Source organism: Rhinolophus ferrumequinum, chromosome 25, assembly GCF_004115265.2.
Source record: "Rhinolophus ferrumequinum isolate MPI-CBG mRhiFer1 chromosome 25, mRhiFer1_v1.p, whole genome shotgun sequence".
Lineage (NCBI taxonomy): Eukaryota > Metazoa > Chordata > Mammalia > Chiroptera > Rhinolophidae > Rhinolophus > Rhinolophus ferrumequinum.
Genome location: NC_046308.1, coordinates 886,995 through 911,870, shown reverse-complemented (window position 1 = coordinate 911,870; position 24,876 = coordinate 886,995). Strand labels below are relative to the sequence as shown.

The window sequence follows — 24,876 nt, the reverse complement described above, 5'->3', positions numbered from 1 at the left end:
CTTCCTGCACAGCTCACGCGCGGACACCAGGTGGCGCTCTCGTCCATCAGTTACGTCGGCTGCTCCGTGTCCGTGCTCTGCCTGATCATTACTTTGGTCACCTTCGCCATGCTCTCGTGAGTCACCTTCCGTGCCCCTCCCCCCCACCGCCCTGCTGGCACTTGCACTCGGGAGCTGGAGAATGCCCCGGGGCCTCTTAGATTCTGTGCATCACCCACTTTTCATTTCGCGACATGAGATGCAGGGAGAGGCCCCAGTGGACTGGAGAGAGGAGAGGAGGGCTGTGGAATTGGAGCTAAGCTGGAAGGTTCTGGAAAGGTCCCTGACCCACGGGGCCTTCTGGCCCTTGGACTGGCCAGTGAGAGCCCGAACTGAGGACTTCTCCCCAGGACATCAAAGTGGATGCGACTTGTGGGGGCTGAGCGCTGGGAGGGGTCCCTGGTGTGAGGGCGCTGGCGGTGGGGGGGGGGCGGGGGAAGCACTTTCCAGGAGGCCCTGCCCCTCCCCTCTGAAGCCACGTGGTCTGGTCAGAACTCAAGGAGCCCCTGCACCCCCTGAGCGAGGGGGCAGCTAAGTCCCTCTGTGGCCTTTCCGAAGGGGGACAGGGAAATAAAATGGGAGATGTGCCTCTTGATGGACAGCTGTGAAGCCACACCCCCTGGGCCCTGGTGTGTGTCCTCCCTCTTGGGCTTCCCCTGGGGTTCCTCCTGGAGTCCTGCATCCTGCCCTCACCTGCTCTGCTGTCCTGAGGACCTGTCACCTGGGTGGTTACGTGACTGGGGCGGGGGGGTCCAAGCTGCTGCAAGGTCAGCAAGGGGAGGCCAGCAGCATCCCTGGGCCTCACCCACTGCTGCTGTCATCAGGACCCAGGACCTTTGGGACAGGGCAGGTGTGCATGGAGACAGATAAGGAGGTTCTGGGGAATCCCAGCCAGGGAGGAGGGGACGAGTACACGTCTGGAGGGGCCACGCCTTATGCTCGGGACAGTCAGTTTCTGATCCCTTGGTTCCTCTGCTGTTTGCTCAGCATGGCCCCCCACCCAGGTGTGGTCAGCTCTGAGGACACAGCTGTGCCTAAGACATAGACACGTCTGGTGGGGCCCGGCAATGACCAAGGCCACAGAGGCACGAACACGCTTCACAGATGGCAGTGCCAGGAGGTGATGGTTTAGAGAGTGGGGAGGTGAAACCCCTTCAGGGTGGGGCCTGGAGCTGATCCTAGAGGAACAGCTGGTGTGGAGGCCCGAGGCTAGAGCAGGCTGGGATGTGTGGGCACCAGAAAGGGCATTGAGTGCAGGAAAAAGGAAAGGACTGTGTCCAAGCAGTGGGCAGGTCAGGCCAGGCAGGGCTGTGTGGCTGCAAGGGGCTGGGTGGTTTCCAAGAGCAGCAAGGAGCCTGAAGGTCCAGGGCCGGAGGGACGGCACCGGGGCCAGCTTCCCAAAGGCCCCTTCGGTGGTTCTGGGAGGCGTGTGCAGCGGCCACAGCTGTGCCCACCCAAGCCTGGGCCTCAGCCCTGCCTGTCTGTCCTCAGCTCAGTCAGCACCATCCGGAACCAGCGTTACCACATCCACGCCAACCTGTCCTTTGCGGTCCTCGTGGCCCAAGTTCTGCTGCTCATCAGCTTCCACTGCCAGCCGGGCACGGTGAGTATTCTCCTGTCCTGCTGGCCTCCCTCTGCTTTCACTGGGGCTGATCCCTTCTCCTGCTGGCTAGAATGCTTCAACTCAGAATTCGGATATATGCCCCCAGAAAGCCCAGCCGTGGTTCCTCCCGGGAGACAGAGAAGATGACATACAAGTCTGCTTTCTCTGCTCAGCATCTAGGTAGCCAGCTAACACCTTCCAGTGGATGAACTGAAAGTTCTAGAACCTAAGGTGTAAGCCATGTCACAAGGCTGCTTCCTCTCTGTCTCTCAACTCCCTTCCCAGCCCCCCACCCCCACCCCTCGAGCTAAGATGACTTCCAAGGCCCAGGTGCCTGTCCTCATGTCTGGAGGGAGGATGGAGGATGGAAACCTTGCTCCCTGGTGGCCCCGCCCACCCTGGAACCCACCCCATTGGACCAGATGGGTCATGTGCCCACCCCTGAGCCAGAGGATGAGGATATTTAGGCTGATTGGCTCTGCCTCAACCCACACCTGCTGGAACCTATCACTGTGCCTGGGAGGGTCATGGAGCAGTGACTGGTGACCCCTGAGTCACATGCCCAAATCCTTCAGACTAGAAAGGGGAGCCGTGACTCTCAGGAAAAAAATGAGGCACCGTGACCAGAAGATGCCCCCAAAAAAGGATGCTGGGAGGCTGAGACAACAGGAAACACCCAGTGCACCACCCAGGCAGGTCTCACCTTCTACCTCTCTGCTCTGACCCCAGGTCCCATGCCAGGTGCTGGCCATGCTCCTGCACTACTTCTTCCTGAGTGCCTTTGCGTGGATGCTGGTGGAGGGCTTGCACCTCTACAGCATGGTCATCAAGGTCTTCGGCTCGGAGGACAGCAAGCACCTATACTACTATGGGATAGGATGGGGTAGGTGAGGCCTGGGTGGGGGGGTGGGGTGGGGTGGGAGGGTGTAGGGTAGGGTAGGACGGGATGGGATTTTCTCTTCATATTGTCCTTTGCAACTTGAAGAGGGCAAGACAGAAGGAGAAGGATGTTGGCCAATCAAAAGCAAAGTCTCACATCATTGGAAAACACTTTCTCCCAGCATTTCTGACTTATTTTGGTGATTTTTACTAAGATTGACCTATTTATTTTATTGATTCTATCTATTGTTTTTTATTTTATTATCTAGTTCAATAATTTCTGGTATAATCTTCATTATTTCTTCTCTTTTGCTTGCTTTTCATTTAGCGTGCTCTTTTTCTAGTACATTAAAGTGAAAGTTTAAGTTATTAACTTGAGATCTATCTTTTAAATATAGGCGTTTTAGCTATAAATCCCTGTAAGCATTACTTTAGCTGCACCTCATAGGTTTGGTATGTGTGGCTTCATTTTCATTCACCTGAAAGTATTTTCTAATTTGCTTTTAGATTTCTTCTTTGATCCGTTGATTATTTGTAGCGTGCTGTTTCATTTCCACACATCTTTGAATTTCTCTTTTTTTTTTCTGTTATTGATTTCTAATTTCATTCAGTTGTAGACAAGCAGCATGCTTTGTAAAATTTCAGTCTTTTTAAATGTATTCAAATTTGTTTTGCGGACTAACAAATGGCCTACCCTGGAGAATATTCCATATACTCTTGAGAAGAATATATATTCTGCAGTTGTTGGATGAGTATTCTGTAAATGCCTGTTATTTCTAGTGGTTTATAATGTCGTTCAAGTCTTTCATTTCCTTGTTGATCTGTCTAGTTGTTACATTCATTTTTGAAAGTGAGGTATTGAAGTCACCAACTATTATTGTTGAATTGTCATTTCTCCCTTCAATTCTGTTAGTTTTGCTTCATCTCTTTGGGGCTCTATTGTTAGGTATGCCAATGTTTATAATTATGTCTTCCTGGTGGATTGACACTTTTTATTATAAAATATCCCTCTTCATCTCTAGTAATATTTTATGTTTTAAAGGCTATTTTATCTGATGTTAGTATAGCCACTCTACTTTTCTTGTGGTTGCTGCTTGCATGGTATATCTTTTTCCATCCATTTACTTTCCACTTATTTGTGTCTTTGCATACAAAGTGTGTCTTCTGTAGAAAAGACAGAGTTAGATCTTGGTTTTTATAAAATCCAGTCTGACAGTCTGTGCCTTTTGATTAAATTGTTTAATCCTTTTACATTAAATATTATCTTATATAATTGGATTTATACTTGCCATTTTACTCTGTTTTCTATGTGTCTGTTTGGTTCCTCTATTTCTCCTTTTCTGCTTACTTTTGCATGATTTTACCACATTTTTGAGTTATTTTCTTAGTAATTGCTGGCATATATATATATGTATATATATATATATGAATGTATTTCAGATTTATGATAAATTATAGTGAGATATGGAAATGCCTTTTCTCTACAGCTCTTTTTCCCTTCCTTCTAACTGCAGTTATTGTTATATAATTACATCTGTATATGGCTACTGAACAATACATTGTTATAATTATTGCTTTATTTCATCTTACGTCCTTTAAAGAAGTTGAGAGAAGAAAGAACAAGTAAATTTTCATGGAGTTTGTTATATTATCCTTCTTATTTTCTATTTCTGATTCTCTTAATTTGTTTCTGTGGACTTGAGTTACTGTCTGGTGGTATTTCTTATCTCAAATACAGCTTTGCTATAATCTACTTCCCTTGTGTTATCATTGTCAAATACATTACATTTCTATATTTTATAGGTCCAGCAATACAATTATATACATTTCATTGTATACTGTTGCTTTTAAATCAGTTATGAGAAAAAAAGGGAGAAGAGATATGCATCTATCCTATCTTTTATAGTTACATAATTTCCTTTACTAATCTTGTGTGTGTGTGTGTGTGTGTGTGTGTGTTGTCTGGGGTCATTTTCTTTCAGCCTGAAGAAGTTTCTTTAGTATTTCTTGTAGGGCAAGTCTGTTAACAACAAATCTCTCATTTGTTGTTTATCTGGAAATATCTATTTCATCTTCACTTTTGAGAGATAGTTTTGCTAGATATAGCTTCTTGGTTGACACGGTTTTTTTTCCTTAGATTATGTCATCTCACTGCCTTCTGGCTCCATTGTTTCTTATGATAATTAGTCTCTTAATCTTACCAGGATCCCTTGTACATGAAGACTTATTTTTCTGTTGATTCTTTTAAGATTTTCTCTTTGTCTTTTGTCTTCCAACATATTTATTCTGATTTGTCTGGGTGTATATGTCTTTGTGGTCATCTTACTTGGAGTTTGTTGAGATTCAGTCTATCTTCAAGTTCACTGATTCTTCTGCCATTTCAGATCTACTATTGGGGTCCTCTACTGAATTTTTCATTTTAGTTATTGTACTTTTCATTTCAGTTATTTGGGAGGTTAGATGGAGCTCTGATCTCTCAGCTGTTCTTACCTGGAGTACAACTTCTGCAACATGGAGCTGAGGAATTGAGAAATGCTGGCAGCCAGGGAGATATTGTGGCTCTTGGTTGGGTGTTGGGGGAGAGGGAACCCTGTCTTCTTGGTCATACGTGTCTGAAGTGGTGCTTTGCTCATGCTGAGCTGTGCAGAGAGGTGGGTTGTATCTCAACTGTCTCAGAATCTTTGTTCTTATCAAGACTTAGTAGGATTTCTTGAATAAAGTTTTCTTAATTTGCTGTAGGCCCTTAGAAAAATGTATGGAGACTTTAAATGGTTGGGCTTTTTTTTTTTTTAAAAGCTAATTTTCACCAGTTAAGATTGTCTCACTAAGGCATGGGTCTATGGAGCAATGCATGCCATCATTCTGGAAGTCAGCTCCACACGAATGTGGCTTCTGTGTTTAATTTCCTTCTTGCCCATCCTTGCGAGCACAGGAGGTCCCACTTCCTGCCAGACTGTAGCAATTGACAACTGGTTTCTTGAATTTGCTATAAAGCATTCATCTGGCATTGGGGACCTGCTACTCTGCTTTTCTTCAAGTCGATTTAATTTCAGTCTTCATTGTGCAAAAAGCAGTAAACATGTTTATTTTTGCTTTGAGCTAGCTAATGCATTTACTTGAGGGTGAAGTGGAGGTAAATGATGCATCCATCATGGGTTCACTGGGTGATGTGAGAGAGACGGCTCAGCCCCCACTTCCCATGGCTGTGCAGGGACTCCGGTGGTCTCGCTGGGGTCCTGTACCCAGCCTGGGAGCGGGCCTGCTGTGTGTGCTTTCCACACCTGGACACCTTTGCCCACTGTGGGCTCCCAGCACAAATGTCCTATTCCTTCCACTCTCCGCCATGGTGAGCCCGGTTCAAGCATAACCTGCTCCTTCAGTCCTTCCATGACTCCCCGAGAGGACGCTTGTTCCTACCTGCAACTTCTGTCTTCATTTACAGGAAGGATTTATAGGACAGTATGTGACCAACCAACTGTGATTGCTAGTTTCTTTATGGATATGGGCATACAGTTAGAAATGTACACACACACACACACACACACCATAAGCCACAGCAAAGACAATGGAAGTGAAGTAAAGTGTTTATGAAATTTGTCTCTGCAGTGAAAGGAACCTGGCGAGTGGAGTTGTGTGTTGGTTATAAGATAGGGTGTGTGTGTCAACCCAATGTAATCCAGCTTTGAAGGCTCTTATTTGGTCTGCACAGTGTTGGAGAAAGACATAATTATTTGCCGATATTTTTAAATGGAGAGATTTTACATAAAATGACAGAGTTCTTTGGAGAAGTGAGGTGATCTGGGAACCCCGAGTTTACATTCCTCCTTGAGGACATCAGCTGGGACTGGGTGGTTTCTGATACCGACCCGGCCCCTGGAGGTCTGAGTGTGTAACCCCTGACGGGAGTTGTGTTCGGATAGAGAGCTGGCTGGGTTTCAGCCGCCTGCAGCCTCCGCCGCCACGTCAGCTCTCCCTTAATTAATTTCATCAGGGCTCATGAACTGCGTCCTTTGTTCTGATTAGGTTAGATTTAGCTTTGGGCCTAAATAAAGACGGTCTGCAGGCAGCTGTGCTCTCTCAACCTTCAGTTAGTAATTAAGAAGGAGCTGGAGGCTGAACCGGGCGTGCGGAGGCCACGCTGCAAGGCGCCCGGCGGAGGGAGCCCCCTCCCGTAGGTGTGTGCCCGGCTCTTGCTCCAACCTTCCAACAGTCATTTCTGAAACCCTGGGACTGTGTTTCGAGCTGAATTGGGATTGGAGGTGTCAAATCAATAGTATCTCTTGAGGTTCTGTTGGCTGTCAGCCCTGCGCTGGGACGTGCGAGGTGAATGAAACAGAATCTCCAGCCACGGCGTCCAGGTGGCGATGAGTGACAAACGTTTCAGAGTTTGCACATCAGTGCAGCAGACACGAATCTCCGATCACAGACTCGGAGGTGAAAGAAATGTAACTTGCTTGGTTTTTTTCTATTACAACTTCATTTCTTTTGGGAGCCCCCACTCATCTGGGGGTGAGAATTTATCATAGCTCATTCTCGACCCCCCTTTTCTCTGAATGGCATTTGTGCTCGGGGCTGATCACACAGTGCCAGGCTCTTGGAGCTGTACCAGTTGGGGTGTCACCGTGGCAACAAGCAGCTTCCACCTCTCATTGATGGAAAAGCAGCAAGTACTTCCTGTTTATGTGCCACATCCCCACCCGCCAGTGGTGGTGCAGGAGCTCTGCTCACAGCAGTCACGCAGGAGCCCAGGGGGTCGCAGAAGTCACCAGCTCGAGTCATTGCCAGTAGCTGTGAGAGAAGAGGACCCAGGACAAAGTCACACTGGAAATTCACACTCAGCTGACAGGCATATGTCACTTCTGTCTGCTCCTCATTGCCCTGAAGGAGGCTTTGGCCCAACAGCCCCTGGGTGCGGGCAGGCACACCTCCCACATGTCCAGAGCCGGCCTCCAGAAATATGTGGCAGTCGGCACTGGTGACTTCCACAGGAGGGGGCGTCTGTGTGCTGGTGATGTCACGCTCTGCCCCTCTCTCTGTTGAGACCACCCACGCTGTGTGGGGCCTCATATTAGCCCCGCTGTCCGCTGCTCTGACAGCCCCCCCCCACGTCTCCCCTCCCTGGACCTTAGGAGCCGCAGCCATGGAGGTGCCATGAGGCCCCCCTCCATGGTCACCACGTTCCAGAGAGCACATGTGGGACCCCATACATGGGCCAGAGGGACCCAAGCTGTCTGCAGAAGCATGTCACGTGTCTGTGTGGCTATGGGAGGCGATGCAGGTGACGGTACCCGAGGAAATGGGATCCAAGTCGCTTGATAACCGTGGGGGTTGCGGGTGAGCGTCTTCCCTCCAGTGCCTCATGCCTCACACGGGCACATCTGTGACCCTCACAGCAGCTTGGGGACGACGGGCTGCTGTGTCCATTTCCACAGTGAGAACGTGGAGGCCCAGAGAGGTCCAGCCAGTTTCCTGAGGCTGCCCCCTGGTCCCGGTAGCTCTGGACGTAGAACCAGGTGGTGTTTGGCTCTGAAGCCCAGACTTTTCCCAGCCGCTGTTTTCTCCATCTTGCTGACCTGTCCTCATTCACCCACCTGTGATTTCACCCAGTCTCTGTGGCCCCCACAGTTTGCCTCAGAGGAAGCAGACTGTGGGCCTGGCATCTTCTCAGACAGACCCTCTGGTCACTGCCCCATGGCCTGGCCCTGCTGGACATGGGGGCTGACACGGGGAGAAATGGCAAAGGAGCGTCCGGCATTGGTTTGGGGATCACACAAGAAACAAGTCAGTTGTGAACGCAGAAAAAGAACATCAACTCCTCCGTTTACAAAGAGTCCTTACAAAGAGGTGCCAACCCCAGACCTGGGCCCCTCGTCATGGCCAGGACCAGGGGAAGGGGTGCAGGCACGGACTTAAAGCAAAGCCTCAGCTGCCGAATCTGAAAATCCATCCTTGGGACCCCTGGCTGCACCTTCCAGAACCCATGAGATGGCCCTGGACTCATCACTCCTGGCAGAAGACAGACGCCGCGGCCTCTGCACCTCCCACCCCCGTGGGGCAGCCTCCTCAGTGCAGACTGGGGGTCTTGGTGGTGGCGCCACTGGGGGCTGGGAGGCTGGCTGACGCTGCCCCTGGCCTGATAGCCCCAAGGCCACTCAGCATCTCAGCCGTCATGTGATGTTCCCACCGCACTTGGACCTGGTAGCAAGGATTCCGTGTGACCCGAGCACAGGGGTGAGTGTGGTGCCGTCCTCACCCCGTGTGAGTCTGGTCCATTCAGGCAGGAGGCGCCAGGAGCATTCACCACCACAGAAAGCTCTGCCTCCCAACAGGCCGTGGTCATGCCTGGAAAATGCGAGTGTGACGAGGGTGCACGGTGAGGCGTGGGTCCCCTCCTGGCCCCTGGCCTGCCCGCCTCTCCCCCGAGGCCTCTGGTCTCCAGGGTGGGCCCGGTGGCTTTCTTCCAGACGTTCCGTAATACAGGTAAACTATTTTGGTATCAAAACAAAGTATTTGAGAGGCAGAAAGACTCTTCAGGAAAGTCCTTTTCAAGGAGATTATTTAAAACTGATGCAGTAGCTGCCTTATCCATGGTTTCAATGACAGCCACAAACATTAAATGGAAAATTCCAGAAATGAACAATCACAAGTGTTACATCGCATGCCGTTCCGAGTAGTGTGATGAGATCTTGCACTGTCTAGGGCAGCCCGGGACGTGACTCACCCCGTGGTCCCGCATGTCAGTCACTCCGTCCCCAGCTCGGGCATCAGATGGACTGTCACACTATTGCCGGGCTTGTGATCCAGTCGCCCTGTTTTACTCACGACGCCACATCCGCATGACACTCATTACAGTGTGTTGTCATAGTCGTTCCATTTCATTACTAGGTATTGTGGCTAATCTTTTACTGTGCCTAGTTTCTAAGTTAAACTTCATCGTGTATAAACGTATCATGTTTGTACAGGAAAGAACATGGTATATACAGGGTTCACTACTATCTGCAGTTTTAGGCATGCACTGGGGGTCTTGGACCGCATCTCCTGAGAATAAGGGGCCTGCTGTGCTCAGATGGACAGGCCCGGCGCTGGCGGTGGCACTGGGGGTCGTGGGAGAGCTGCAGCTTTGAGCGCCCAGGCCTGGAGCCAGGGCGAGCTTCCCGGAGCACAGATCCCCGCGGGCCGTGCACACTCAGCCGCCGGCTGGGCTGGCAACACAAGCGCCTCGAGTTTCCATGTATTTCCACCCCTCCGCCACCCTTTCATTCTAGGAGCCGTTTCTCGCGGACGCCCTCCCCAGGACAGCGTCATGGCTGGAATAAGGGACTGGGTCCTTTCTGTCTTTCCTCCTCATCCCCACCCTTCACGGCAGGGGGAGCAGAGGGAGAGGCTGAGCGCGGGGCAGCAGAGCAGAGCAGACATGGGCCCTGAGGACACAGGCTTCCTGAGCATCCGGACACGGGTCGTTTTCAGAAACAACAGGATCTATAAGGGAATTGCCTGAATTTCACAGGAGCATGTGCGTGTGTGTGTGTTAGCTCCTTATTTAGGCTGTGGGTTCTTGGGGGACGGGGCTGCTCCGCGTGTGGCAGCCAGCACCTGCCTTTTGTCTGGGTCAGGTACAAAGCAGATAAGTGAGCTCGTGACTGTGAGGAGGATGGGGCAAGCTAATGTGCTCCTCTGTCGGCTTCTCTGCAGGTTTTCCTCTTCTGATCTGTATCATTTCCATATCGTCAGCCATGGACAGTTATGGAACCACTAACAAGTAAGTGAGGTGTCTGCCATGAAGTCCTGTGTTGGCAGGGCTCCCGTGAGAGGGGGGCCTGGGAGGGGTCCCAGGGCCTTGGTGTCTGTCTCCCATGTTCTCCTGGGGCGGGTGTGTACGAGGCTGGCTCCCCCCAGGCCCTGGCTGTGAGAAAGGCCACACGGAGTGAGAAACAACCCCCGCTGTGCCCAGGGCACTGTCCCCCTTTGGAACTAGCAACTGGGGTGTCAAGGGGCCCCCAGGATGGTGAGGTTTCTTATGAGAACTGTGTCATCCACGTGGTCGTCCTAGATACACGGTCACCCGGGGAGCCTGATTCTGTGACCTGTTAGCCCTCTGTGGGGTGGTTGGCAGGGGCCCCCGACACAGGTACCGTGGTTACAGCCGCGTGAATATACGCATGTGTGGGGAAGTGTTGTCTGCTGTGCAGCACGCAGGGCCGTTGGTCGGGACCCAAAAGTGTTCGAGACCTCGTGCCACACTCCAGACTGTAGCTGACGGGCCCAGAGCTATGGGCCAGGTCCTGTTTCCAAGATCCAGGGAAATTGCCTGCCTTCCAAGAAAATGAAACAGATTCTAGCTCCAGTGTCTCCAGGAAGCTGCATCCTCCCCTCAGCCATGCTGAGGAAGCACCGACTGAAAACCAAAGGAGAGCACCATGGAGAGTGTTCACGAAGAGAAAAGGAGTTAAACATTTTTATAGCTTCAGGACGATGGTTTTTCAGCTGAACTGCTCAGCGGGGAGAAATCTGGCCTTTTCTACTTCAGGGCAACAATTTATAGGGGAAGAGACATGTGAAGAAAGTGCCGTCTGAGCACGTATCAAAACGAATGACGAGACAGACGGTTGTTCCGGTCCATTCCTTCCAAGCGTGAAAGGTTTCAGAAGTCGAGGCACTAATTAAAGAAGCTTCTTGTCGGATGTGTTTCCACGGCATTTGTTCCGCGTTGATCCATCTGGAGCGTGTGGGTGCCACGTCCCGCGCAGTGCGGGCCCAGGTCTGTGCCTGACACCAGCCTGTGTCCCTCTCACCTGCCCGAGAGTGAGGTGCCCGGGCGAAGGTGTCGGAAGCTGTCTCTGCAGAGGACAGGGCGTTGGCAGGCCCTCATCAGCGGGAAGTCCTCGTGGAGCCGTGGGCCAGCCTGGCTTTCGCTGCAGGCAGCTCACTCTCGGAAGCCTGAGTGCACGCGGCAGAAGCGCCCCAGACTCGCTGTGCCTGTAAAAGCCCTTTTCCCTGAGCCAGTCTGCAAACCTGCAGAACTCTTTCCACAACTGAAACGTGAGATCCTCGTGCACAGGGTCCAGACACAGTTGTTGGGATAAAGTGCCATGTGACTGTGCCCAGGCTGACCCTGGACTGTCCTGTCAGCTCCTCCTGGATGAAGGCGCCCAGGGCCAGGGCAGGGGGCTCGAGCTGTTGAAGTAACGGTCCTGCTTCCCTCCACAGCTGCTGGCTGTCCCTGCAGAGTGGTGCCATCTGGGCCTTCGTAGCCCCTGCCCTGCTGGTCATCGTGGTAAGTTCCCTGCCCACGTGGGCACAGGGCTGGGTGGGGGCGGGCCCTGGGCTGGGCGGAGACAGGCCTGGTCCCTGAGACCCATCCTACCTGGTGAGTGTCACTCCTGTGACAGGGCCTCGTGGGGGTGTGGCCCTTTCATTCCCGAGTGACACACAGGGAGATGGGCTCCTTTTCAGGTTTCCAGCTGTAGGTACGGCCGCTGGCCCCAGGGGCAGGGGCACAGACACGTGGGTTCTTCTGTAGTTTTCTCACCCAATCTCTTCTTGGTCACGGAGCTCTAGGACCCCAGGGCTGTGTTGGGGACTCTTAGTGAAAGCCTCCTGGGGCCCACACACGCCGCCAGAAGCCCTGTGGTTTCAGAGACAGGAAACCCCACTCGACGTTGAGCAGAAACCAGGCGCTGTGGGGGTCCCAGTGGGACAGCAGACGACAGGGAGCCATTGCCCCTCCCATGCCACCCCCTCCTGCCCTCGCTGTGCCCCCAGTGCTAGTCCACATGGACATAGACCAGGCTCCCTGCCCTCCAGTCTCAGGGACGTTTGGCCAGTGGGGGCCCCGGCAGGTCAGGGCGGAGGAAGGTGAGGCCAGGTCCACCCCCAGCCTCCCCCATGCAGCTGTGAGCAGAGGGGCTGCTGCGTCCCAGCCACACTCCTGTCCAGCCACAGCGCTACCCGGTCCCTACGTGTCTCACCGGAGCCTGTGCCCCAGGCACCCTGCAGCCCTGCCCGTCTGTCTCTCTGGTTGCCCGTTCCAGGTGGTGCCTGCTGTTCCCTTTGTCCATCAGCGATTGTCAAAATTGCATCCCTGCGTCCCCACTGTGAGCGGAGGGTCACCGCAGTCTGTCAGTCCAGGGGCCCCACACCTGTGCTGTAAAGGAAGTTCCTTCCAGGAGGGGACCTGGTGGGGACGGGGACCCGACTGTGCCCTCAGAGCGCCCTACTTTGTGTCACCACCGAGTTCTGAGGACACTGTCCTCCAGCTAATCGTTCAGGGGCAGGAGGCAGCGCGTTGTCGTGGAGATGTGTTACTGAGCTTCCAGAGCCAGGGCTGCCCTGTCCCCAGGGCTGCCCGGCTCGTCCCAATCACTTTGTCACGCGGCCTTTCACAGGATTACAGAGGCTTTGGGAACAGATCTGTGCTTCCTCCCTCCTGCTCTCCGGGCTCTGGCTGAGTTGTTCTCTTCTCCAACCAAAATGGAGAACATTTCTAGGACAGACATCAGCCACCTGCAGTAATTCCATGCCTGCCACTTGGGAGAGAGATTTATGGGGAAAACAATGACGGGTGTGAAGGGGGCACATATGTGTACGTCCCACGTCCCCCGCCGTCTCCCTGTCCTGACCTAACCCTCCAGATCTGCAGGCCTGGACAGAGTCGCCCCCCCAGATGTTTCTGGGTGATCTGAGTTTTTCTCTTGATAGGTCAGTGACAGTGGAATCTCTGGGGGGCCCCCCGCTCGGGTCCTTCTCCTTCAGCCACTGCTGCGTGGGGTCCAGGACCAGGAGTCCAGCGTCCGCATGTCCTCCAGATTTGCTGGAGCCCCTGCTGCCACTCCTGAGGGGGCGTGACCCCAGGCCCCACACCCAGCCCACTGCTTGCAAGGTGGGGAGGGAAGCAGGGGCAGAAAAGGAGGTTCATTGGTTTCAGGGTCCTGTCAGGGCCAGCTCACGAGAGCCCGCTGTGGCCCACCGCCCGCTTTTATAAATGGCACTTCAGTGGCACACAGCCACGATTTAGGAACTGTCTGTGGCTGCGTTTACACTGCAGCACGGGCTGTGTTACTGCAAAGCCAACAATAGTTACTGCCTTGGCACAAAGAGCACGTGGACCCCAGCTCTAGGTGGGGTCCTGAGACCCGTGCCACTCTGATGTTGTCAGGCCTCACGCTGGTGGGGGGTCCTTCTCCTCAGAGGACCCGTGGTGCCAGCTAGAGTTCTGCCACTATTTTCCCAGGGGTCCTCTGCCCACTTTCCAACTGGGGAAGAAAGTTTCAGAATAACACATCTGGCCGGCACCCAGGGGTGTCCGAGCAGCAGGTGCTTCCACACTCCAGGCATTTAAACAGCCAGAAGCCACTTGCAGATTTGAAACTGTAACACTTTAGAAAGGTGTTTGTGTTGTGAGTGTGGTTTATGTGTGTCCTGCTGAGGTTCATCCTGGAGGAGCAGGAACAAGGTGTCATTCCCTGGGTGACTCCAGGTGGGTTAAAGGCAGACATGGCCCTGGGACCAGCAGGCTTTACCAAAGCTGCAGTCTGGACCCCTGAGCAGGGACCCTGGGGGCAGGGTGTGGGCAGGACCATCTTAGCCTGAACCCCCAAAAGGGCTTGTCCTGTGCCGGCCCCACCGGGGAGGGAGCCCCCATACTGGGAGGAGAAAGAGTCTGGCGTTTTCAAATCGTACAGTCGCTCCAGCAGGAGCCAGGCCACGTAGATACAAATGCAGTTACAGTAGCAGGTAGTGACTGAGACAGATGCAGAAGCTGCATACGGAGAGACCGGGAAACGGCAGACACCTCAGTGTTTACGGAAGATGAATGTGTGTGTGTGGGTACCCCTTCCATCACGAGCTGCGTCCTGGTGACCTGTCAAATAAATACCACGTGGCTGTGAGCGAGGTCGAGACACGGAACACGCTCTGACCCCCAGAAGGCCTGTCCAGTCGTCCCCTCCTCCCACCCGAGTCCCCAGGACCTTGAGCGCATATCCTCCCCCACTTTTTTGTTTTGCTGAAATGCAGCCCGAGAGTTATTCCTTTGACAGCTGCCGGAAGCCGCCTGCTGGCAGTTCTAACATGGAGACGCCCAGTTGCCTGCATTCGCGTTCCGTACCGCTCACCCCAGGGCCTTTCTGATCTGCAGCCAGGCCCGAACCAGGACGAGCAGCATGGGTGCAGGGGCAGGCCTGGTGCTGTGGTGTGTTTTCACGCAGTTCCAGACTGGTCTTTCTCGAAGCTGCCGTCCGTCTCCCCTTAGTGGCTCACTGATGTGGGATCAGAGCTTAGCTGTGCCCCCCTCAGAATGCCACAGCAAGTGTGGCGGTCCTACTAGGTGGAGGGAGCGGGCATGCAAATGAAATCAGACAGACCAGGGATGAGAGCGAGGGAAAAACACATAAACCCCGGCAAAACCTTTGGAGAAATGGGGATGGTGACAAATTGTCACAGCCGATAGATACCGTGAACACCGATAGATACCGTGAACAGCTTAACCATTGTTCAGACACTTCCTTCCGATCTTAAATAGAAAAGCCAGGAAATAAGAGAAGACCTGGAATCTAATTAATCACGAGTGGCATTACTATGTGTGTAAAACATTTTGCCATAATTTGAATGCACACCCCACACCCTGAAGTCGGTGGAGAGCAGTCTGTGTGCCGTGACTTCTCACCTGAGCGGCTGGGGCGGGTACATTCCTGTCGTCCAGCAGCAGCCGGGGTTGTGATGACACCACCGGGCTCGTGTGTGTGTGTGTGTGTGTGTGTGTGTGTGTGTTAGAGCTTCTCCCCAGGGGCTTCCAGGCGTCCCTCTCCCTGGTCCCAGGCCCCAGCGCTCCTCCCACCTTCCTGAATCCCTGGGACACTTCAGGGTTAGGTTTTTCCTCCTGAGCCTGAGGACACTTGCTGAGTCTTTCATAAGAGAAGGGACTTCCGTCATTTCCTTTTTAATTCATAATTGTTCTAAACTGATATTTAGTTAAGTCATTTGATTTTCAAATTTTAACACACGTGGTCGAACATGTGAAGGAAAAACTGAATAACATATAAGAAAGTTTCCTTTCCGCGTGTCCAGCCCCCAGCTTCCACTGCCCCCCACAGACCACCCTCGTGCCGGTGCCTCTCGCAGCCCAGGGCCGTCTGTGGAACCCGCTGGGCCTCTCTGGCTTCCTGGCCCTGGGACAGCTGCTGCGTCCTCTACATGCAGCACGGGGGCCACAGAAGCCCTCACCCCCTGGCCCTGTTGTGTAAGGGGGTTACAACCTGTTGCTGTTACAGATAAGCCCTCAGGTCGCCCGTGTGTGAGGACCCAGGACACACTCCCCCAAAGCAAGGGAGGCAGGACTTGCAGGGTGGCAGGCAGAAGGCCTAGGGGATGCTCCCCCCAAATGTGAGCTTTCCGCTGGGTGAATCATACGCGTGAAACCCCAGGCAGCTCAGAGCTCTAGAAATGCCCCACAGGCTGAAAAGCTGAACGCATTTATTCAAGAAAAAATGACTGCGTCTCAGGGAGAGCAGCTGGGTCTGTGGCATTTTGACGTCCCCCCCACCTTCACACACCCCCCGACCCCCATGAGGCAGTCGACGCTGCAGGAGGCAGAATGCTTCCGGGCGGACGCGCAGCCGGTCCCAGACGGTCACTGGCATGGCCTGGAATGGACGCTCCCCTCCTTGGAGCACTGACTGCACCTGAGGCACCTCGCTTTGGTCCCGTCCGTGGCATTTTGACACCAGTCCCCGTGTCCTGCTGGCCCATCTCCCTCTGGCTGAGTGTGGCTCTCTGGTGGCTGTGACGCAGGCAGTCGGCAGTGAGGAGGGGTGGGGGGCAGGGGGCTGCTGGGCACTCACCTCTGTGACCTCCTTCCACTCTCCCTGACCTTGGGAGATATCACGATCGCCCTCATATTACAGGCGAGAAGATGGGGCCAGCCAGGTGGGAGGGGGGTGCCAGGGGGTGAGCTGCTCGGTTAAGACAAGGCGCCAAACAGAAAGCAACAATTAGACCTTTACCTGCCTATTGAAATGGGATAAGCAAGGGGCCAGACAGGAAAAGGTGCCACACGCTGTGTCCCATTTCCCAGGGACAACAGACAGGGGTGCCTCACCGGGGTCCCCACCGGCTTAGGACAGGGAGCAGGGTGGGAGGAGGGTCAGGACAACGGCTGGGAGTGGAAGAGGGCTGAGCAGTCAGGCTGCAAGGCCTGCAGGGTGAGGTGGTGCTGCAGACGTGTTTGGAAAAGCCTCAGGCTGGGCCCCAGACGAGATCTCACATGCAGGAGCCCAGGCTGTGTGTGTGGCATGGCCAGCCAGGGTGGGAGGTGCCCCGGGGGTGCATGCCTGCAGCTCCCTTCAGAGCCCCGAAGCCCTGCTGCGTGCAGGGTCTGGTGGGTGGCCGCCTTCCCTCTGAGGACTGCCAGGTGAAGCCTTTGTCATTGCCTGTGGCCGGCCCGGAATTCACACAGCGAGCTGGAGTCCTCAGCGACTCTGTAAATGACCTGGGAGTTTTTCAGAAATAAGGGAGAGGCCGCTGGCCACAGCACAGCCCTGAATCCCGCTGTGGACCCCACAGCAGAGGGATATCGGGGCTGCCACACCCCTGCTGTCACCTGCGCTGACCCAGCCTCTCATCCAGGACCCTGGAGAGCTGCCGTGGGAGGGGACCAGCTCTGGAGCCTTTGCCAGGATGTGCCCCCCCACCCTGCACAGACCCCAAGGGGAGCCTTCCAGCAGGTGCCCAGCAAGGAGGGGGCACGGGCAGGGGGGTCACACAGCCATATGTCAGGGTGGGGCCTTCACACATACGACTCCTCGTCCTCTCAGTGGTCAGCGGGCACCTGGGCTGCAGAGCTGTTTCGCATCAAATGGGGAAGCTGAGGTTCAGGGGACGTCTGTGAGGTACCCAGGGTGGCACGGCGGGCCAGTGCTGAGCGGAGGGCTGACCCACGGGCTCCCCGCTGGCTCCTCAGGACCAGAAGTGGTGTGTTTTGCTGTCTTTTCTCCGTAGCACAGGTGTGAGTCCCCAGCGGGCAGTGTTGTGGGGGCCTGAGGGCCAGTGCTCATGGCCAGGTGGGCTCAGGTGGCCCTCAGGTGTCCCTCAGGTGCAGCTCCAGCCTCACCTGCTCCCCTGTCCCCATGCAGGTCAACATCAGCATCCTCATCGCCGTGACCAGGGTCATCTCACAGATCAGCGCTGACAACTACAAGATCCACGGAGATCCCAGCGCCTTCAAGTAAGCCGGCCGTGGCCGCCACCAGTGTCCCCAGTGTCCCCACCCACAGAGGGCGGCACCCGGGCGGTCACTGGCAGTGTCCTCACGGTCTCGCTGGGACAGCGCTGGGCGCACGTGCCCGCTTAGCCCCTTATTCAGCCCCCGTGGCCGGGACCCGCCACTCTTCCCAGCCGCAGTGCCCCTGTCTGTGGAAGACGGGCACCTACTAGATGTTTTCCTGGGGGCCACTTCACCCGAGGGGCAGAAGCAGTTGCGAGGGTTGAAGAGGAAGATTCTAGAGCCGGACTGTCCCTGTGTCAGTCGTGTCCCGGCTCCTACCGTCCGCGGGGACCTTGGGACGTATCTAATCCCTCAGTGCCTTCTTCATCCATAGGGAGCAACGGGATGTGACAGCAGTTTCTCATGGGCTGTCATGGGAGGATGTCCTAGGAGAGGGAGACCCCACCGTGCTGCGGGCTGGGCCGTCCAGAGACGGGCAGGTGTGTAGGGCGGGTTTCCTGTCCTGTGTCAGTTAAGGCTCTGCCAACTGCAGGTGACAGAACGCCCAGCACAAACTGGCTAAAGAAAAGAGGGACCTGTCAACATGATGACCGTGAAGCCCAGGGGGGTGTCTAGTTGGCTTGTACAGGGTATCAAACCACAGCCCCAGGGCCGGTTCCCACTGCCCCTCACGACCCTGTGACCTCTGGGTCAGCTTCATGCGGAGACAGACCCCACTCCTGCTGACAACGTGGCTGCAACACAGAGCTCAAGTCTAGCAAAGTGTCTCTTTCCCAACAATCAGACAGAGGTCCTGAGGCCCAGCCTCAGTGAGTCACATGTGCCCCCCAACCTGATGACCTGGGCCTGGGACGCAGTCAGCACCCCCAAACCTCAGGCCACGAAAGGGGGTGACTGCTTCCAGAGGACCTGGGGCTGACGCTGGTGTAAGTTCCCTTAGCTGTAGTGTATCGTTCCTGACCTGAAGGGGACACAGTATGTCAACAGCAAATCGATAAGGCGATTATTCTGTAATGAATTCCAGCCTCGGGGGCTCTTTCAGCTGCTGGAAACCATGGAGGGTGCGTCTTGTGGGAGAAAAGGTGACCCTGGGTCAGGGAGCACGTGCTGTCCTCCTCCGTGGCGAGAGCAAACAGTGCTGCCCTGTGAGGCTGGCCTGTGCCCCCAGGCCCGTGCCCGCAGACTGGCAGTGGCCTGGCCAGCGAGGAGCCTGTCCCTCCCTCACTCCAACCTCAGCTCCCCCAGGCCTGGCGTGCTCACCCCACACCTGTGGCCCCTCTGTGTCCACACCCCGCTCCCTCCATCACTCACCACAGGCCCCTCCGTCATGGCCTTGGCTCTGCCTCCGTGGGAGTGTCTCCTGAATGGAGGGATGACACGGGTGGAGGAGGAGAATGTGGGGGAGGCGTTTCCGTGTGTCTGCAGAGCCTTCCTCGTAGAGGTCACCTTCACAGGGGAGCCCACTAGGCCGACCCTACAGGTGTCCCGGTGCTGGGCACACCTCCCACCCCATTGCTGTGGGCACCTGGGACCAGCCCTTCCATCTGGTGGTCAGTCTGTGTGCCCAGAGGGCATGCTGGCTCCTGGGTCCCACGGCGGCTGCAATAGGACAGAAGCGGTGCTATTGACGCCCTGTCTCATCTGTCCCTGGGTTACCAAGTCTACTGCAGGGAGGAGCCCAGGCCCCGCTCCCCGAGGCCGGTCCTCTAGACACCCCCAGAGCAGACACCCCATTTCCCTTTCAGGTTGACAGCGAAAGCTGTGGCTGTACTGCTGCCCATCCTGGGCACGGCCTGGGTGTTTGGCGTGCTGGCTGTCAACAACCAGGCGCTGGTCTTCCAGTACGTGTTTGCCGTACTCAACTCCCTACAGGTAGGAGCCCGGGCGACCCTCAGGTGGGGGTGTTGGCTGTCAGCTTTGCGAGTGGACATGCAAGGAGCAGGTTGTCCCAGGGCTGGAGCGACACCCTCTCTGTCTTCCCTGCATACACCCCGTGAGCCCATAGCATGGGGCGTCCCCAAGGCCCGAGGACAAGGAAATCTGCGAGGCACACTCAAGGGTGTCTGAGCAAACGGGGCTGCAGGATCGCGACCTGTTCACGAGGCCGGTACCTGTGGGAGGCACGTCCAGGCCTGACAGGGAGGATGGTCTGTGTGGACAGCTCCCAAAAGGGGGCTGGGCCTGGAGAGCCGGTGGTGGGGGTACCTCGGTTATGAGTTCACATCTGTCCCCTGCACGGACAGGTGGGGAAGGGTCACCAGCCTGGAAACCAGAGGCTTGGATGCCCAGAGGCTGAAGCCCCAGACGCACAAGCCCCTGAACGTGGAGCCTGTCACCGTCCACAGCCCCCGCCCTGCATGTGGGTCTGGAGACCGGTGACCATCTTACTGTGGTGTGTCAGGTTTCTAATTTGTAATAAGCTTCATGCATACTTTCCGTCTGGCTGTTTATCACGTAAGTGATAGGTGGTCCTGCGGCCGTCCTCACACACGGCAGGTCCTGGGTCTCATATCCTCTATGTGTCCCGGTTTCCTCCCCATAAAATGGGGCCAATGACAGGACTCACTCCATGGGGCTGCTTCCAGCACAGATGAGACATGTGACGTGTTTGCCTAGATGTTAGGGGACATCTCGGTCTCGTGTCTGCTGCTCAGTCTGCAGCGAGGACCCCGAGATTCAGCTCAGGTGACAGTCTGATGTCCTCGCCTTGGTCCGTCCCCAGAGTTTGACTGTCTGGGGACCCGCCTGTCCTTGAGTCTTTGCCCATCACAGGCCACCTGCGACCCCACTCTAGTGGCTGCCTGCCTCCAGGTCACGTTGCAGGTGGGATCCAGGACACCCCTGTTCCTCACAGACCGCAGCCCTGACAGCGCACTCCCAGGCTCCCCAGGAGGGGGTGCCACCCTTGGAGCCATCTGAAGTGCTGGGAAGAACTTTGAGGATGATTGTAACAAAATGCAATTGGTTCTAACTGAGGTGCCTCCCTTCCTTTCCAGGGATTTTTCATCTTCCTCTTTCACTGTCTCCTGAATTCAGAGGTACGTCTCCTGCGCTCCCAACAATAGGAGGCGGGTTTTCATTTTTTTCTGAAAGGGTGCAGAACGTGAGAACAGTGTGGCCCTGTCAGGCTGGCCTCTGGGAACGTAATTCTGAATAAGCCTTGCGATTGGTGACCAGTTGTGTAGAGTGGGGCTGCTTTCCATCAGCCCTTGTGTCTCACCCGGTTGCTAAGCAACGCCCCAGCCTCCTTCCTCAGGCAGGGCTGGCTGCCTGGAGGACAACGCGATGGATGTGGAGACCCAGGGCCTTGCTGGTGTCTGCGGGGCAGTGCAACCTCCAAGTGCTCCCAAGGGTCCTCCCCAAAGACACTGGGAAACAGTCCTGGGGTGGAAGAAGGGGTCTCCTGGTGGCAGGGGCTGGAGAGGGGACATGGTGATGTGGCCCCCAAGGGCATCCTGGCAGCTGGCACTGGCTCTGGGGCACTGCACCTGCTGTGAGCTTGGCCTTCAGGAGGGTGGGGCTGCTCCAGGCCTGGCCTGCCCTCGGGACCCACAGTCCTGAACTGTGGGCTTGGCGGTGTGTTCCCTGGCACTATAGCCCCTTCCAGGTTGTGGGTGCGGGGAAATTCCTCTGGAGTGGTGAGTGGGGGCGGGGCAGAGGCACCCCCCATCTGGTCAGGCAGGGGGGAGGAGACGGGGGGGGCAGGCAGGGAGAGTCACTGAGGAAGACGGGGCCAGTTTGGGGGGGTCGTGTGATTGGTCAGACCAGGGAGCAGCCCAGGGCCCCCCGTGTGCACCTGTCTTCACCTCTGGTTTCTGCCGCCTGCCACTCGCTGTGCCCTCTACGCCACTCACTGCTGTGTGTGCCCCATGTCCCCGCCCAGGCTGTGAGGGGCCAGCAAAGACCGTGCCAGACCCAGCTCCCCACACGGGGTTGGTACGGTGGTGGGGACACGAGCTGTCCCTGCCAAGTGAGTCTGAGACTCTGACAACAGAGCTGTCCCCAGATCCTGTCCCTTAGCGGCGTTCAGGTGGCCTCTGACTGTGGCTTGTTCAACCTCTGGAACCACTTCTAGTGACCCTCGTTCTGCCCTCAAAGGTGAGAGCCGCCTTCAAGCACAAAACCAAGGTGTGGACCCTCACAAGCAGCTCCAGCCGCCACCCCAACGTGAAACCCTTCAGCTCGGACGTGGTGAGTGCAGCGTGGGGTGTCGTGTCCTCCCCTTCCTGCAGCAGCTGCCTGCGCTGCCGAGCCCAGGGTGCGGGGGCTCTCTCCCCGTCACCTGGCGATTTATTTGTCTCTTCACTTTGGGGCTTCGCTGAGCCGAGGACCTCCACAACCTCTGTCCTGTGAAACCTCCTCCCCCTTTCCCAGGGTCAGCCCTTCTTGTGTTGACTTAGGGGGGTGGAAAGACATACAGGTTGCTCACTGACCAAGAGGCAGACACCACACGTGCTGGTGGGGTCCCGTGGGCACAGGAACTTGTCCCCTGCATCGGGTCTCCAGCCCGCGGGTGCCTGAGAAGTTGGGCAGGAGGGAAACCACGCAGAGCAGGTGGGAGAAGGGTACCCTCTGGAGTCCAGGATCCTCGCTTCTGGGGGAGCAGGGCCCCCGACAGGGAGGACCTCGGCACCGTCCTGCCAGGCTCCCTTCCGTGCTCACATGGGTTCAGATTCAGGAGTCCCATTTTGGAGCAGAGTTTGCACCCCTCACCCCCCTGTGCTTTGCAGATCAATGGGACCCAGCTGGGCACGGCCTCCACCAAGCTCAGCGCCTGGGACAAGAGCAGCCAGTCTGCTCACCGCGTGGACCTGTCCCCCGTGTGAGCAGCGGCCGTGGGCCTGGCCTGCCTGCCACTCAGAGCACCGCCCCCCCAACAAAATGCCTTCACCGGTGAGACCTCTCCTGCTGCTGTCTGGCTGCCGTGTCACGGCCCCTCCCTGGGTGACAGAGCCCCCTGTGAGTCCCCAGCCTGGTGCCCAGTGACGGGTAGACCCCTGGCTCAGGTCCTCCTGTGGGCTGAGTGACCACCCTTGGATTCCCCCGGAGGACACAATGGTCTGGCTGGGACTCTGTGTGGGCCTGCTGTCATCGCTGCACGTGTGCGAGCATCCAACCTGCGACGTATGAGCACATAGGACCTGGGGACTCAGGACCACAGAGGCGGGGCCCAGCCAGCGAGCCAAGGTCCCCACAGGCCCCCAGCGGGTCAGGCGGAGGCAGATGGGGACACCTGGGGCGAGTATGAGGACCGTGTTCAACCTGCTGAATTCACCAAACACGCTCTAGCTGAAGATGGCTTTGTGTCGGGTGTCGTCCTGGTGTGGGGTCCTCGCTGGGTCTGCTGGGCTGGCTGTGAGCCGAGCAGCCCCGTCCTGAGTGGGGGCCTCGCCAGGGTGGAGTGCCAGGTGTGGCGAGGCACAGCGGGGCCTGGAGAGCTGCTCAGCCGTCCTCACAAGTGTTGACACTTCTGACTGGAAGCCAGCCCTCAGAGAGCGCCTCGAGCATCCGAGCCTGTGTTCACGGCGGGCGGGCTGCGCCCTGGGGTGGCTTCCCCATCAGATCTCGGTTTCTCCAGGCCCTAAGTTCCCTTTGAGAATTCTTTCCTCCTCACTTACAAATGCTTTTTTCTATGTCTCTATCGCACTGTCACAGTGGTGGCTGGCAAGGTTGCCCGTGCCCACATGGCAGACAGCTCTGAAGGACAGTCTGATCTGGGCGAGAAGCCGGAGGTGTGACAAGCGCTGTGTCTTCTGAGTAGATGTTAATCTGTGGCTCAGCCCCTTAGGCCAGGGAGTCACGTCAGCACTCTGTGTGGGGGCGGAGCTTGTGCAGCGCCAGCTTTGCCATCCCAGAGATGAACCAAACGCCACTGACACATTCAGAAGCAGGAGCCGGAATATCCTGCAGTGACCATTGCTCATGGTGTCCGTGAGATGTGTCCTGCGGAATTCAGACCTGCCTTCCATCGTGGAGACGGTCCTTTGACACTGACCACGCCAGCAGCAAGCCCTTCCCTACCCCCCCGTGTCTGCTGGGTTGCAGAGTAAGTTCTTTGTGTAGTTCCGTGGAGCTTTGCCACCCTCTTCTGGTCCCTTCTACATGGAACTCGCCCCAACCACAGTGAGCACGACGTCATGCACGGCCACCGGCCGCAGGCGGGAGTCGGCCGGCCGCAGACCAGCCCACCCACACTGAATCTGTGGCCCGTCCAGGCGAGCTCCCCGGAGCGCCAGTCAACTGAGCACATTGTGACGTATGCAGCTCGAGTGCAGTCCCCATGGGCGTGCTGGGGGGTGCCTGGTCGACACAGGTGGACACCCCCGCTTGGGGAAAGTCCGATGTGCCAGCCCAGCTACTCCTCGTGCCTCAGAATCTTCTGTGCCCGTGAGCACCTGCCAGTGACAACACTGTATCCCTGGGATTTACACTTGGATTTTCCCTCGTTTAGTTTCCGGTGAAGCAAAGCAAGTGGGAACAGCCTTCATCGTACATGGACTCCTTTGCTTCTTAACCCTCGGCGTCCGCACTCTCCGTGGCTGATACAGCAGGAGAGGTGGTGAGCGAGCCTTTAACGTCCAGTGAATGAAGAGTGCACTTTATTTATATGCGAGCTGCTCTGGCTGCTGCAGTATTTTATCATCTGCACACACTGGGCCAAAGCTAAGACATTGGAAAGAATCGTGTGTTTAGAGTAGTTCACAGCACAGGCCAGGTGATGAATGCCACTCCGTAGTGAAAGTGTGTTGTGACTTTTATGAAATAAAATCTTAATGTCCTTAAAAGAGAGTGTGTACTTGAAAGTCTTCTGCTTGTGGCAGTGACCAGGACTGTGGGTCTCTCGACAAAAATCTAAAGAGAATCACATGTGGGTCCAGTGCCACTCTCGACACATTGACTTGGCAACATGTACGCAGAACGTTCTAGCTCTGGGGACACGGTGATGGATGATGTGCCCTCCACCCCACCCCACCCCACTGCTCTCCAGGTGCCTGGGAAGGGGGACAGCAGCCAGCGTGCATGGCGTGAGGGGAAGGACAGGGCATGGTACACTGTGTCCCCTTGTCATGTCCTGCGTAACATACGGGTGCTTCTTCACAGGAGGGGCAGGGTCCGTGCGCATGCTACCGTCCCA

At 55.8% G+C, this 24,876-nt stretch overlaps 1 protein-coding gene across 2 annotated transcripts in view; it reads left to right on the top strand.

The window, feature by feature from the left end:
• Positions 1–24,515, top strand: part of ADGRD1 (adhesion G protein-coupled receptor D1) — a 102,030-nt gene extending 77,515 nt beyond the window's left edge. For both annotated transcript variants that reach the window (XM_033098036.1, XM_033098034.1), the window contains 10 exons: positions 13–116; positions 1,531–1,642; positions 2,372–2,525; positions 10,214–10,280; positions 11,729–11,795; positions 17,650–17,741; positions 19,487–19,613; positions 20,738–20,779; positions 21,840–21,932; positions 22,472–24,515. In XM_033098036.1, the coding sequence (XP_032953927.1) occupies positions 13–116; positions 1,531–1,642; positions 2,372–2,525; positions 10,214–10,280; positions 11,729–11,795; positions 17,650–17,741; positions 19,487–19,613; positions 20,738–20,779; positions 21,840–21,932; positions 22,472–22,567 (954 nt within the window). In that variant the 3' untranslated portion in view covers positions 22,568–24,515. The remainder of the gene's footprint in view (positions 1–12; positions 117–1,530; positions 1,643–2,371; positions 2,526–10,213; positions 10,281–11,728; positions 11,796–17,649; positions 17,742–19,486; positions 19,614–20,737; positions 20,780–21,839; positions 21,933–22,471) is intronic.
• Positions 24,516–24,876: the final 361 nt, after the last annotated feature.